The sequence below is a fragment of the Ctenocephalides felis genome, unplaced genomic scaffold, assembly GCF_003426905.1.
Source record: "Ctenocephalides felis isolate EL2017-DRISC unplaced genomic scaffold, ASM342690v1 CF-g0.4_SCAFFOLD_01886, whole genome shotgun sequence".
Lineage (NCBI taxonomy): Eukaryota > Metazoa > Arthropoda > Insecta > Siphonaptera > Pulicidae > Ctenocephalides > Ctenocephalides felis.
Window position 1 is genome coordinate 184172205 of NW_020538040.1, and position 15528 is coordinate 184187732.

At 31.2% G+C, this 15528-nt stretch overlaps 3 protein-coding genes across 5 annotated transcripts; 2 read left to right on the plus strand and 1 right to left on the minus strand.

Annotated features, from left to right (window-relative positions):
• Nucleotides 1–734: 734 nt before the first annotated feature.
• On the minus strand, nt 735–6574 carry LOC113378217 (double-strand-break repair protein rad21 homolog). 3 transcript variants are annotated; one of them, XM_026618745.1, is made up of 18 exons: nt 6431–6574; nt 5968–6235; nt 5645–5760; nt 4590–4773; nt 4280–4436; nt 3903–4186; nt 3722–3830; nt 3480–3615; nt 3327–3411; nt 3092–3268; nt 2889–3018; nt 2664–2783; nt 2272–2522; nt 2100–2195; nt 1671–1805; nt 1443–1601; nt 1207–1344; nt 737–1021 (listed from the first exon to the last, which is right to left on the minus strand). In XM_026618745.1, the coding sequence occupies exons 2-17, from the start codon at nt 6223–6225 to the stop codon at nt 1219–1221; spliced, it is 2523 nt and encodes an 840-aa protein (XP_026474530.1). In that variant the 5' UTR covers nt 6226–6235; nt 6431–6574; the 3' UTR covers nt 737–1021; nt 1207–1218. The 3 variants fall into 3 exon arrangements, with proteins under 3 accessions (XP_026474531.1, XP_026474529.1, XP_026474530.1); XM_026618746.1 differs by having other exon boundaries at nt 735–1344; nt 2664–2765; XM_026618744.1 differs by having other exon boundaries at nt 736–1344.
• A 354-nt stretch (nt 6575–6928) lies between these two features.
• Nucleotides 6929–8701, plus strand: LOC113378220 (golgin-45-like). The gene is made up of 6 exons (XM_026618748.1): nt 6929–7188; nt 7246–7676; nt 7738–7935; nt 8002–8063; nt 8134–8449; nt 8513–8701. Exons 1-6 carry the CDS (start codon nt 7176–7178, stop codon nt 8594–8596), a joined length of 1104 nt encoding a protein of 367 aa, XP_026474533.1. The 5' UTR covers nt 6929–7175; the 3' UTR covers nt 8597–8701.
• Nucleotides 8702–10281: 1580 nt separating this feature from the next.
• LOC113378219 lies at nt 10282–14057 on the plus strand. The gene is made up of 4 exons (XM_026618747.1): nt 10282–10921; nt 11202–11656; nt 12045–12287; nt 12347–14057. The coding sequence occupies exons 1-4, from the start codon at nt 10795–10797 to the stop codon at nt 13517–13519; spliced, it is 1998 nt and encodes a 665-aa protein (XP_026474532.1). The 5' UTR covers nt 10282–10794; the 3' UTR covers nt 13520–14057.
• Nucleotides 14058–15528: the final 1471 nt, after the last annotated feature.

The window sequence follows — 15528 nt, forward strand, 5'->3', positions numbered from 1 at the left end:
ATCTTAATTCTGTCAAACTTGTGATATTATTTTTGACTGCAATCTAGAAATGTTATTCATGGTTAATAAAAATTAACCACAATAACCAAAAAATGTTTAACTACGGTTTAACCAAAACATCTGTTGATCCTTAAAAAATCATAACTTTCAAACTGCATGAGATCTTTTTCTTCATGATAGTTATAATCAATAGTATCACAATATTTTAACTTGATGTTGAGTTCCTGGACATCTGTACATATGTAAATATACATGCTTGCATACATATTCATTCACACAGCGTAGAATACAAAACAGACTGGTGGATTGCAGGTAAAGTGCACATCATATTTGTTTTAATACCAATTAACTAATTAACCTCTGAATTATTAAAAAAGACTACCTTTTTTATGTATAATAACATACATTTGTATACCTCGTGATGAGAATAAAAAAAAATATATCAAAAGCATCCTTTACCTTCAATCCATATGTACATACATAGTTTTTGTGGAATATACATATGTATATATACATAAATACATACATGATATATACATATATATATACATATAAATTTGCTTAGATAAATAGATGAAGATACATATAAAATAGTGCAAATAAATATTAAAAATTTAACATATTTATTTTAATATGATCAATACTTATAGTTGATGATCATCAAAAAATTCATCATTTGTCAACAACTTATTAGGAAACATCACGTTGTGACAAACAGCCTAAATTATTAATTACGAAGATCAAATTCTTCAATAGATGAAATACATAAATAATTGTTATATAAAATATTTCGAATCTTTAAAATCTCATTCTACCTTATAGAAAACTAACTTGGTTCAGTTTATGTAACTTCAGCAGCAGCAGCTTCATATAACTGATGCATACCTCTATCTTAATAAATAGAATTATACACTTACAAATTATATCTATAATAAAATTTCTTATTAAATTCATTTCACAAATGTACTGCGGCTCTTTTGGTTTCATTCAAATTTTATATTACCTTATGTAATCGGTCAAACTGAAAAGTACGCATTACAACATTTCTTATTTACATTTATAAACTTCTCATAATAAATCAAATTAAAATATCACCAATTTTAACTGTAATCATTTTTAAGATATCTAGATTCAAACGTAATACGTACATTTCTTTTATGATAAAACTGTATGTTCTTTAAGATCATGGAATTAACAAATTATTACCTGTCTGCAAGCTTATAGTGTAGGATTATCAAACTTAACTCCCTTAACAACTCGTATATCACCACAAGGAACTTCTTGAGATATATCCAACACTTGAAACTTTTTCAAAACTAACAGACTGTAAAACTTCTGTGCTGCCTGTGATAGAAAATAATTATAAAATACTAAGTGATTTAAACATAAATATTGATGTATTATAATTATATAATAATATATAAAAATATAATAATAATTACCTGTTTACGGTTATTATTCCTTGCCATGTCTGATATAAATAAGTGATCCTGTTTGTAAAACTTCGTCTTAACTGACATAAACAACTGTGCAGCCCTTTTATTAAGAACTCTTTCTTCGAATTGTTCATCCGTTTCATCCACCATTTGTTCCTCTCCAGTCTACAAAGCAAATACCCATTAGTAAATTCTTTATAACAGCAAAGTAGCATTACAAGTAGAAACAATTACCAGTCCTACAGAAGGTGGGAAATCAAAATCTTCATGCCAAGGTGTTGCCACTCTCTCAGACATTGGCGGTCGGGGTGTCTGATTACCTCCCGCTAATTCATCATAACCCATGTTAGCCATTTGCATGGATTGGTTCTAAATAATTAAAATCATTATTAGGTGCCATTAAATTATTTAGTTCGGTATGTACAGAAGAAAACTAAAAACTTTCATTAGAAAACAACTGTGGGAGAAATTGTGTGGACTAATGAAATTGAGTTACAGCACAAGTAAGTCCAATATTGTTAAGATGCAGGAAATACAATCAAGGATTTTAAGAAAGATTATATTTGCAACTTGGTATGTCACCAATTTTGCAATGTGTAATAAATATGCTATTCACAATTTCAATAAAAAAAAATGTTTGGAATGCTGTAGAATGAATATTACCTCATTAAATCCAAATGAAGGAACTTGCAGAGCATCTGAATGTGCTTCTCCAAAAAATTCTGAATGGTCTCTAGGACCATCTAAAATTGAAGAAACCTGCAAAAAATAATAGAAGATAAATATGCAAGCAATCATGTGATTTATTTTAGTGAAACTAGAAGGTGACAATTACCTGATCACCCGGTATTTGAGGCAACCCAGCAACCATTGTATTAGAAAGGTCTGCATTAATAGAAGTCATACTACTTTGTTCTAATGGAGCCGATGTTAGCCTTGTTGCATCCATATGCGTCGGTGATATACTCGGTTGTAGGTGGCTGGGGGTCATTGGAGTACTCCTCATCACATCAGGTGTCATTGCTGTCGGACTCATTCCAGTTGGCTGAATGCATGGCGTCATAGGAAGACCATGTGTTAAATCACCTGAAACGAATTCTTTATGACTGATTATTCTGTTTCATAAAAATACCTAGGCAGCTAAATACTTAACTTTGAACAAATACATTATATAAAAATACATACAAGAACATATACATACATATACATATATTTCATATAAATTACCTAGCAATTCTGTTCCCGGTGTCATAGGTATCATGCTAGGTGTTGGTGGTTCAATTAATGGCTGTCCTGGTGTAACGGGTTGATTAAGTACATCACCCACATCTGAAAAATGATCATAATCTATTGACATGATCAAATATCAAATTAGTATGCATAAATAAAAAAAAAATGCACATGCACATAACAAAATTTAAAGTAACAAAAAAAAACTCTCTTCTAACTCACCATAGTTTTCTTGAGCATCGTGACCATCGTGAGCATCTTGAGCTTCTTGAGCATCATGTATTCCCGCCGATGTCATTGGAGATAGTACTGGTTCTGACATATCTGGCTCGTGATAAGGAGTTTTACTAGGCTGTAAGAAAAATGTTTGAATATTAGCTATTATAAAACTTCATGAGGAAATAAACAAATGATTAATAACCAACCTCAGCTTCAGTTTCGCCAAGTAGTTTTCTTTTGCGTGTTAAGCGCTTAGCAACAGATGAATCAGCTGCATTAGCAGGGTCTTCTACTGGATTTGGTTGTTCAGGTAACAGATCGGGACCCAGATTAGCAAATTCTTCATTTTCAAATGATCGTGATGTCAAGTGACGTTGATAATTCTAGGAATAAAGTTATATGTAATTATTTTAAAAACACATCTAATTAACGAACTCTTACCTTAAATAATGTTCTAGCTGGAATGTGACGCGATGGCAAAGCAAAAAGTTTTTCTACTCCTCCAGTTTCCTTCCAATGCATTAGCCTAAATAATAATTAATATATAAAAATATTGAATCAATTATTATAATAGCTTAAATTTTCAATTATTACCTTTTCGTTGGAGGAGCAAGATCCAATGTGGTAACAATATCTGTTGTATCTGATAGCTGATTTTTCATTTCTTCACCAGATATATTTTTAACTTCATCGACAATAAGCTTTCGTTTGCGCTTTGCTTTAGTAACACCTATAACAAAATACTTCATGTAATCATATGATAATTTAATAAAAAATTAATAAAGAATGATTGTTGCAATTTACCATCATATTAGTGGCACTTATTTATGAATTACCTTTTAATGCTGAAGCATCGATGGGTGCCAATGCAAAGCTCTCCTCTTCGTTCTGTAACAAAGTAGTCTGATCTGCCTCTGGCGGCAAAATATTTCCATCATCCATATGCTGCAACAATAAAACATACAACATGTTAAATAACATTTATAAAAAAAATCATAAATAATAAAAAAATCTTACCTGCTCATGCATTTCAGAAGATGGAACAGAAGGTGGTGGCATTAATTGAGGAGAGGGTGCCAGTGGTGTAGCTCTTCCTGCTCCTGTAGGTAAAATAGGACTTGCTGGACGAGAATCATCTGAGCTATGTACTGGGGAAGGAGCTCCGCCATCAAAATGATCCATATCATCATCCGAATCGGCCCTTACTGATGATGCAGGAGGTACATCCAGAGATGTTGATAAGGGAACAGGTTCCGGAGCTACATCACTAAACAAGTCGCCTTCGAATAATCCACCAGCATCTATAAATGAGTAAACATATTAAAAAAATTGTATAAAACAGTTAAATATAAAATAAGACAAAGTTGAAGATTTAAGTAAATCTTAAAGCTTACGCCCAAATTCCTCTGTCATGCTATTTCCAAAAGCGTTTTCATGAGTTTGTGTATCTATAGAAGGTTCTTGAATTGAACGAGAAGTACTTGGCAAGGGTTCCTTTGTTCTATCCATATCTCCGCCAATATTGACTCCATCAGTAAATAATAAATTGCTCTGAGAAAACACATTTATACGTAAGACAAAGTTACACAGACAGAGACAATCAAATATAAACATAAAACTCAGTAACAAGTAATAAAATACAACTACACAGTAACAAAAATCAATTCTCTGAGCGAATTCTAAATTGAATGCTAAATAAATTACCTGCTCTAATGATTGATCTGTACTAAGAGCCTCTCTCATGATATCTGGGGATTCAGAATCAAAAACCATATCACCAAAACCATCTTCGGGTGGAACAAGCTGTAAAGATCCATAATCCTCTCGAAGAGTAATATCTTCTGCACGAGTTTGATTTAAACTAAATTGTGCTTCTAGATCAATGTCACTGTAATAAAAAAAAGTCAATCAAATCATGAATATATAATTACATATTTGTTCTCAAAAACATACGCATATATATATTAATTTGGAAATAAGAACAAACAACACTCGTTTTCGCACTAATTTCTTAAATAATAATTTTCACAAACGTTTCGAGACTAGGTTTGTCTCATCATCAATGTGTTATAATTTAAAATTTAAAATATGGAAACCTAAATTAGCATTTCGTGTTATCCATTACAAGTCGCTCGATATACTGTCCTCTGCCACACCAACGGTCGTCAGTGTCCGCATTCTCTAATCACTTGAAAACCACTTGAAATTGAATAGTCAATCATCGGATAGGAAAGGAAGGATTAGGGTCCAGTTGAGAAATAGATGTCGTTAGGAGAAAAAATATTCTATGAATGAGATGGTTTGTTTATAAGATTTGTTTTAGGATTGTTATAATTAAAAATATATGTACATATATATATACACACTCATATATACAAATGTATACCCAAAGTACAAAACATCACATATACAAATACCTATATACCCACAACATACACATACATATATAAATACACACATATATACATACACATATTCACACACATATATATATATATATATATATATATATACATATATATACATATATATATATATATACACACATATATATACATATATATACATACATACAGACGCACATATATACATACACAGACACACCTACATATATATAAAAACACTCACATATACTCACATACATACAACCATATTACATATTATATATATATATATATATATATATATATATATATATATATACCTTTGAAAATATATTTTTAATCTTAACTACTCAAATTCTAATAAATATTACATACTTTAAATCTGTCATCGCTGTGTTGAAGTCATGAAAAACTTCTGGTAAAGTAATGGCATTCATAGCTGCCTCTCGATGTTCTTCAGGTAAATCAACCATTCCAGGGCGAAATGCCATCTAAAAAATAACATTTTAAAGAACTGATAAAATTAACTTTTCACTAAACCATAGAAATATAACAGCAAAATGCTACTTAATCAAGTATGTTAGTATCACTGACACACCACTCTATATGAAATATTGCAAAATTACAGATTACAATTCACAACTCAATGCACTATCTATTTCACGTCAATTGAACACAATAAATATCATGAACTTTACCTTAATCTTAACGAATGCTTCATTGCAATCAGCAAGTAAATACTTTGCTTTTCGAGAGTATATTCTTACAACTCCCAGCAACAAATGTCCTGTTGTTCTCAAAGCCATTTTAACTTTAGGCTGTAAAATTCCATCAACTGATGATTCAATATTAGTTTCGAATACATGGGCTTTTGTTAGCTTCTTGTCCCAATGAGCAGCTAACCAAATCCGGGCCAAAGGCCCTTTCTTTGATAGTACAAAATGCGCGTAAAACATTTTGACCTAACTGTAAAACATAATTTAAAATTAATTTTAGGTCATGATATTAATAGAATAATCAACTATTTGTTTGGTATGCTTGAATATAATTCATTTTCACGCTGACAACAAAAATGCACTGACAGCAACTGTTGGCGCCTATTTAGGTAGGACCAAAATATTGAGGTAAAAATCATCATTCACAATGCAAATCGGAACTTACGTTTGTAAATCACTTTTTCTAAGTATAATTGAATAGTTGTGCACTCATATATGCGTTATTTTCCATCACAATTAGTAGGACAATATATGACAAACAATAGCATTACAAAACACGAATAAACACTCATATTATACCAACTGGCATACTACAACAAAATGGCGATTGATGGCGTATATCATATTTTCGACAAACCACAGAGGCACTACGCGTTCTATCTTTATTTATTAGGGAACGACACACTGCAACCAATTCAAATTGCGCAATGCACTCGTTTTTTTCTAAATGTTTTATTAATTACAGGACACATGCATGCAATAACATAAAGTAAAACGTCAAAAAATTTCAAGCCGTAAACGTTCTTTTGTTTTTATGCATCCACCATTTTTTTTTTCATAAAGATAACATTTTTGGCAAGTTTTGATAATAGTTTTTATTTAATAGTTTTTCTTTATTAATTGACAGTTTCATTAATTAAATTAACACTTATTCAGTAACAGAAGAGATTTTGAATAAAATATAATAATAATCATTTAGATAAACGCAACCTGTTGAGATACTCTCACATTTAGAATGTTTTGGTTTCAATCAGTTCTACTTTAATAACATACAATACGTGACAGTAAATATCCATCTACTCTGGTCCAATTTTAATTTACAGTTATTTTGTAATGACTATTAAACTGGATTCGTGATTTATTTTATGCGTACATTTAATTTAGTTTTTATTTTATTTTGCTGATGAACCATGGAACAAGCAGGTATATATTTTTATAGTATAATAATTGTCCTTTATCTTGAGAGTATTTTTATTTTAGGTTTTACGCGAACACAAGGTGATGGAATGGAATTCAAGTTTTCTCCGGAAAAAATTGAATATAAAAATGACCATAACTCTCCTGAAGATAAAAAAATTCATTTAGTTCCTGGTTCATTAATTAGGTTAAATCGTTCTGTATATAATAACTATAAAAAAAAGGAGCCTAAATTGGTACTTTATGAACCATATAAAGCTGCAGTGAAACCAATAGTTCCCAAAAATCATAAAAACATTATAAGTCTAGAGAAAAAGAAAAGAAAAAATCTTGACTGTAACGAGCTCGTTTCACAAATACTGTTAATGAGTAATAATGAAATAAATTTACAAAAAGGCATTCCTATGACTTGTGTTAAACCAATAGCTAAAACGAAAGATAAACCATTGGAAACATTAAAATCTGATAATGACAAACAAAATTTACTATCTGAAGTATGTTTTTTGAACAACACAAAAAAAAATATTTATGACACCAAGTTTTTTTTGTTTACAGATAGATTACCTACGAGATGAAAATTTAACATTAAAAAGCCAATTGGCTTTTCAAGCACAAGTCAATGCAGAGCTAAAAACCATGTTAGTAGCAGCTGTTGGTGAAGATGTTGAGACGAGAGTTCATTTATTAACAGAAGACAAATTACATTTAGCCGAAGCGTTATTGAAAAGTGTTGAGAACTTATCCACTCATCAGGTGCGTATCAATTGCAAAATTTTTTTTTATATCGTAATAGTGATTATAACATATGAATTTCATTAGGAACAAATTGAATGGCTTGCAGGACAGTGTGAAGTGTGGCGAAGTAAATTTCTAGCATGCAGGTTTTTAAAACATATAGTATTAATTTTGTATTTGCAAATGATATATTTATTCTGTGTTTTTGCTTTAAAGTCTGATGGTTCAAGAACTTGCCAATTCTAAACAGACTCTCACACAAAGAGTGAACGAACTAACGGAATCATTGAAGTGTTTGTTATTGGAAACGCATTATGTTAGGGATAAACAATGCGTCACCTTACAAACCTTGAATAAGATTATAAATGCAGAAACAATTTCGCCAGTTTTGAATTTTTTAGATTCTAATGGCAAGTGCCAAGATTTTTCACAAATTGCATTTGAAAAATGTAAAGGAATTATTGAACTGCATGAATCATCGAATTATACACCAATATTTTGTAATACACCAGCAGAGGCTTATGCTGAAAAGGTATATTAATGTTATATCAATATTTTATTGTGTTATCAATGTTTTCATAATATAAAATTGCAGCTACTAACCAATACACTACAAGTTAAAGGAAGTGAAGCTATTTGTAATGCTGTTGTATCGACAGCAAACTTGATATCAAAATGATAAGACTAACTATAAACACATAATAAATAACGCATAGAAATTTTGTAAATATTATTGAAGAAATGTGAACTGAATAAATGTTACAAATGATATATGACAATACCTGAAAGCATTAGAAAATTATTGAATGAAAATATATAAATTAATAATCTTGATTTTCAATTTGTTTCTAACAATTTAATAAGGTACCAACTATTTTCTTGATAGAAAAGAGTACACTTTGCAAGTGTTTTACAGGTGCTAAAAAACTTTCTCTCAAAAACTTATTCTTTTTCAAAATGGATTTTTTTTTTGCCAAAGAAGATATTTGTTGTATAATGTATCTACATCCAAAAAACTTATTTTGCATATCAAATTTGACTGTTTAGATGGCAGATGATGTGACTTCTCACTGCACCAATAATCATTCCGCAGTGAAATAAAATATTCTGAAAAAATGTTTCAGAAATATAAAGGAGTATAAAATTATAAAGATGAAGAGAACAGAATTTGAAAAGATTTTAATAACTAAGTACTTAATTAACTTTCTGTAGTTTAAGTTATAGTAATCGAAAATGAAAATGTTTGCATATCTTTACGTTTCATTGAGTGTGTGTAGTATGTATGTTCGATTACGATTTTTTGTCAATGATTTCAAGAGCACAGATCAACCGATTTGAATGATTAAAAAAAACTTTCGATTCCAATTAATGGGAAGATTTGCTGATTAGTGATACGGAGCAAAGAGTGCAGAAAATACAAATCGAGTTTTTGAGAGAACGGGGCATCCGATTTGAATGATTCAAAAGACATTCGATTCCTATTAATGGGAAGATGTGGTGATTAGTTTTTGGCAAAGGCAGGTCCAATTTACAGGGCAAAAAATGGCAATTCCATTTTAGAGAGAATGGAGCATCCGATTAAAGTGATTCAAAAAGCGTTTTACTTATTGACTATATTTTTGGAAAGGCAGGTCCAACGGTTTTGGACGTAGAGATAAAAGACTCTAAAAATGACCTTAAAAACTGTCTGATATTTATTTATAGGAAAGTAGAATTTTTTTTTCATTTCTTAGGGTTCCGTACCAAGAATTATAATACCGTTTATCGGCTGATTTATAAGCACCTATATTTGGCCTATAAAATACGAATAATCTATTTGAAATACGAATAAATTGATAATAATTTGTTTGAAAATATTTAAATTAACCGTTGATAAATGTTTGTTTGGTGCGGAAATTTCCTGAAGGCACCACTAGTTAGTTATTTCAATTGTTTTAGAATATTATTAATATATAAGAAGTCGTTCCTTTGTCTCGAGCGGTAGTCAGATATTGAATTTCGATACTCCTTTCCCACGGAGCCATTAATCTTCAAAAACAACCTGGCTAATGAATGAATCATGAATGCATGGTCGATTGTGTGTTAGTAATTAGTAAACAAATTGATAATATTTATTGAACGCAAGACGGACAGGACAAGTGTATCGTTTGGCAGGAAAAGAAGAAACAAAACAAACATGAATTGTTTAAAATGCTTAGAGTGAGCGAGCGAGCGACTTTCATTGTTTAATCCAATCGTTGTTATATGTTATATGTTTTGTACGGAGGTAGTGGATTTATGGAGGTATGGAGGTATGGAGGTATGGAGGTATAGAGGTATAGAGGTATAGAGAGGTATGAAGGTATTGTTCGTGTTCGTGTTGGTGTTCGTATCTTGGTATTCGTACTTCGCATCATATGATGATGATGGCCGCTGCAAATGTGTGTTAGTTGCCGTCGCCGCTACGGGTCGTTTGGTGGTGTTGGTGAGCGTAGTACAGCTTGTCTCTTGCTTGTGTTCCCCAGCGTGTCCGTGTCCATGTATTCATTCCGTCTATTCTGTGGAGTGTATTCAATTGACTGTCAAATGCAGTCCGACTAAAAAGTGCTAGATGATAGCACCGATTCAAGTGCAACAATATTTTTTTAAAATTAAACATAAGTGCCAGTAAAGGTAGTCAAGCAGCCAGTCATCGGCTTGCACTTCTTTACTTTGATTATGTCGAGTGATTTGATATGGTTATCATCAAATCATTAGGTATGTTGACATTTCGGAAGCGCGTGTACTCTAAATGAATGGAACTCATGAATGGAACACGAGGGTTCTGTGGAAAAAGACTAATGCTATATAAAAACTATTATGTGATAGGGAATATAGTGTATTCTAATCCAGTTTGGGATGGCTACCGGCGGCCCGGAGCCTGGGCCGTCGGAGAGCTCGCGGAGTTGTGACTTAAGCCTTCATGGCTTTTCGGAACAACCGTGGTCTGTGTTTGCGGCAGCCCTGGGCCGAGATCACCCGATAAGTAAGAACCTATTTACTATTTACCTATTTACTAAATACGCCATAAGACCACGCTTATTTTTGGGGATTCGCTCATTCCATGATGAGCGAAACACCGCCGTGTTCTTTGTTACATAGAAATTGAATTGCTACCTAATTATCAGATGTGTAGCTTTATAAAGTCGATTTATTCAAGTGTATAGTTATATAGAAAATCTTTTTAACTTCAGATCAATCTAATTATTAGAAAAGATTGTTTTATAATCATATGTTATTTTTCTAACTCCTCTATAATTTTTTAGGTGATGATAAATCCGAATGCCTCAACAAGTCTTACGTGCATAGATTTGATTGCGATTATATGGGTCTCTTTGGGTTCTTTCCTAACCGAGAAGATTTTTTAACTGTTGTCTGTGATGAATGTAATACATTATTAATACCACATAGAGTCAAGCAACATTTGTTGATTTATCATAAGAAGGATTCAACAGCTACTAAACCTATTCAAAATGATCTGTTCATTAAGCACAAAGAACATGAGCATAATGCATCTCCAAAGGTTCAGAAATTCAATCCTGATATTCACTGTGGCGTGGTATCGGAGGAGGATTCAAAGCCTTGCATGCATTCTTTGACTTGCAAGAGTCATTCATCATTTATGAGGCGCAGTGTTGCGGGCAGAAGCAAACCTTTCAGCAAGCTCCTTACAGAACTTTCACAACATCATCATATATCTACAAAGGAAACAAAGGCAAATGTAAGTTGGATTTGCTTCATTTATCTTTTATTCACACCACTCAGAAATATTTCAATGGTTCTCTATTCCATCATTGATCACCTATAATCTATTTTCCACTCACATTTTATCCATATGGTCATTCCAATCTTAATTATTATTAATGTAATAGCAAAGGATGTTTAAAATTTTAATATCACCTGTTTCATAATGCAAATCAAAAATATGAAATCAACTCTGCATACAATATAACTGTATTAAATGCTTTATGTTAAACAACTCTTCCCATTTATTATGTGTTTACTAATTTTTAAGTTTTTAATATTACTTCAAACAATTCACCTAGGTCTCCTAAATTTTTATATATGATGCTTTAATGCTGTTTACATAACTAATATTTATTTATTAGGCTGTTTCAAACTCTGCAAATAATGGGGGCAAGCATTCGGATGTTGTTAGTAAGAGCAATCACAATTCACTTTTGAAATCAAGTATCAAGCAGCATGAACCTCAGCCTGAGAACATATCTAATAAAAACCATGTAAGTGTGGCTAAATCCATCAGCAGCAATCATTCAGTAAGCAATGCAAATACATCAGGGCAAAAGAACTTGACATCACAGTCAGCAAGAAATATTCAAGAATCTGTGAAGGTAAAGATTTTGATTGCTGGTGTGTGGAAGATGTTTTAATATATAAATTTGATTTTTAGACGATTATTATAACTGGTAATGGCAAGAGTTCTGATACACAATATAGAGGAAATCATAGTACTGCTAGCTCAAAGTCAACTTTGTCATCAAAACTGTCTGGATCAGTATCTGACAGTCATTCCAGGAACGGCTCGGCATTATCTTCAGCTACTACAACAGTGGGCAGTTCTAATGGTGCTTTAAATATAAGTAGTTCTCACAAGGTAACATCACAATCCAGCAAAAGTCAAGAATCTACAAAATCCATGACAACTGTGAAGCTTGCCAAATCTAATTTTTCGTTACCTTTGACATTTCCTTTGTCTTGTATTACTGATCTTTCTTTACTTAAACCAAATGCATCATTACTTAAATCTGCTGTTGCATCAGTAGCAACGGTAGCAACACCGGTAGCGGCCCCTGTAAGTGCTTCAATTCCAAAAAAGCAGCCGCAGGTTGTGAGCACAGCTCCAGTTACAGTCACAAATACGGCAAAAACCAGTGTCACTTCTTCGACATGCAATGCAATGACAAATACTGCCATTAATACCATGCATTTGAGAAATAATAACCACGTTTATCTAAACGTAATGTCTGTAGACTATGAACAAAATATACCTAAGCCCTCAGCTGTTTGCACATTTAATAGTAGAAAATTGAAAAACCAGTTAATATTCACACCAAAGGTTAGCTCATATAAGGAGGCCTTTGATCCTGTTATAAGTTATTTCAATAATATCCCTAATCAGCCTCATTCTAGACCACCGCTTGTTAGTAATTATAATTTAACAAATAGTATGAATGGCCCACATTCTGTGAATGGATACAATCACAATCCTCTCATGATGCAAATGCCTTCCACGCCTGTTTCTTCTTTGAAGCCTATGATAGGAGGAAAGCCTACTACGTATAGGCCCCTTTTGCCAAAATGCCCTCCCACAAGGGCTCACACGCCATACAGCTTTCAATATCAAAATGGTTATACGAATGGGGTCTCCTCACCGCCACCCTCATTAGCAGCAACTACCTCTTTAAAGAGACTGAATCCTTATAATGTAATGAACAATACTGATGAAGCAAAACAAAGTAGAACAAATTTGAGCTCGGCTTTTATTGTCGACGATGATGATGAATTGCCAAATGGTAAAACTGATCTGACAACATTGATGGAATTGGAATTTGATGAACCCTAATACTTATGCACTTTCATCTAGTTTATCATCAGCTTGAGGAACAGTTACTTTTAATAATTTAAGTGTAAATGTGCAAGTTGGGAGCCTGGCGCTCGTTCTAAATTTTGTGATACTTGCGATGTGAAGATGTCCATTCTCCGTAAGATGATGAGTATAAAGATTTGCAAACGTTCTCATTAAATATGTACATTTAATACTCACTATGTAGTCAGTTGTGTACGAATAATAAAAATTCTATTTTAGGACCTTACGATGTAAAAAATTGATTTTTATAAATATTTCATATTCATATCCATCTTTTTATTTTGTGTAGAGTGACATATATCTAAGGTTTACGAAATTAACCTTTTGTAACTGGTGATGAAAGTCTCGTTTCTGAAATGTTGTATACCTTCATGTTAAGAGTGTGCAAATGCATATGTAAATACTGAATGCTTGTTGGGGGCGAGAGTGAACAAGAATGGTAGTTTGATTTTCAATTGTGAAATTATGGAATTGTATAAAAAGTAATTAATGTTTTAGTTAATTGATTATGTCTAAAACTTATATATTATGGATCAATAATATCAATATAAAATTTGTAAATTGTAAATATTGTCTAATGTTTGGCCTATCTATTGTATAATTTATACTAAACATTAGATTTGCATCATTGTTTCTAACTTAAATTGATTATAGTTATTATTTACATTTATAAAACTCTTAATTGTGTGATGAGAATTCCGAAAAAAAATATTCTTTTTTTCTAAAAGACACTTAATATTAAATGGAGTAAATCACAAATAGACAATATATTATTGTATCTCTGTTTAAAATTATTTTAACCCTACGAATATAAAAGTGAGAACATAATTTATTTTCACGTTAATCAAGCCTTGAAGATATCCACAAATTTTGATAATATTTAATTTTTTATTTATAAGAAAATGTGTATATTTTAAGAAAATTAGTTCAATTGTTTTAATTTATTTTGTAAGTAAAAATAGTTTTATTATTTATATAGCATAAACTTACTTCCATTAGTGGATATTGTAAGAAATCTTAACTGATAGTGGATATTGTGAAAAATATTACAAACCCACTATGTGGGATTTTAAAATTCAATTATGAAAGATGAAGTATTTGATGATCATTGTTAATATTTATTTTAAGAAAGATATGTGCACTGCAAAATCATTTTTATTTTAACATGTAAATTTATATATAATTTGTTATAAATAAATTAAGAATTCTTTATGTACGATAATTAGGAAATTGAAAATTATGTTAATACAGTATTGATTTATGACTCACTGAAAATTTGTTTATTTCAAAATTTGTTTCTGAAAACTGCCAGTTTAATGCAAGCAGTGTTAGAGTTATGATTATGAAAATAAAACAAATTTTAATAATTGAATATTCTAATATTTTTGTATTATTTTATTATAATTGAAATTGATAAAAGGTGTATTTAAAAATTGCATCTTTGATATATGCTTATGGTTCTAAATTATAATCGTGATTGTATCAAAATAATGCTCTTTATTAACTAAGTAGTTAATTTGAACTTCTCGACATGTGTAAATAACCAACATATGCAATATGAAATCAATATATTATATTGAGTGTTACCAGTTTTAAGTATACCGAGTTGCTGCAGGAAATTATAATGTGAAAAACTATTGCAGAATATTTAATTTGGATCAATTTCTTAATCATGTTACTTATTTTGGAGAATTGGTTTCAATATTTCACATTGAAAAAAAAAAAATGCGTCTAATGCAAAGGCCCGCAATATCTTAGTATGTTCATTGAGACCAGGAACTCTTTCGCAATCAATTTTTTCCTAAAAATCGCAAAAAAAAATATTTATTTTGAAGATCAATTACGGCCCGATGGATCTTAAATTTACGAAAATGGTTCATTATTTTTTACAAAAATGTGGATTTTCGTACAATATGATCAAACATTGCACTTTTCTACTAATTGCAGAGAAACGGCTTGGCCGATCGGCAAAACTGACTGACACT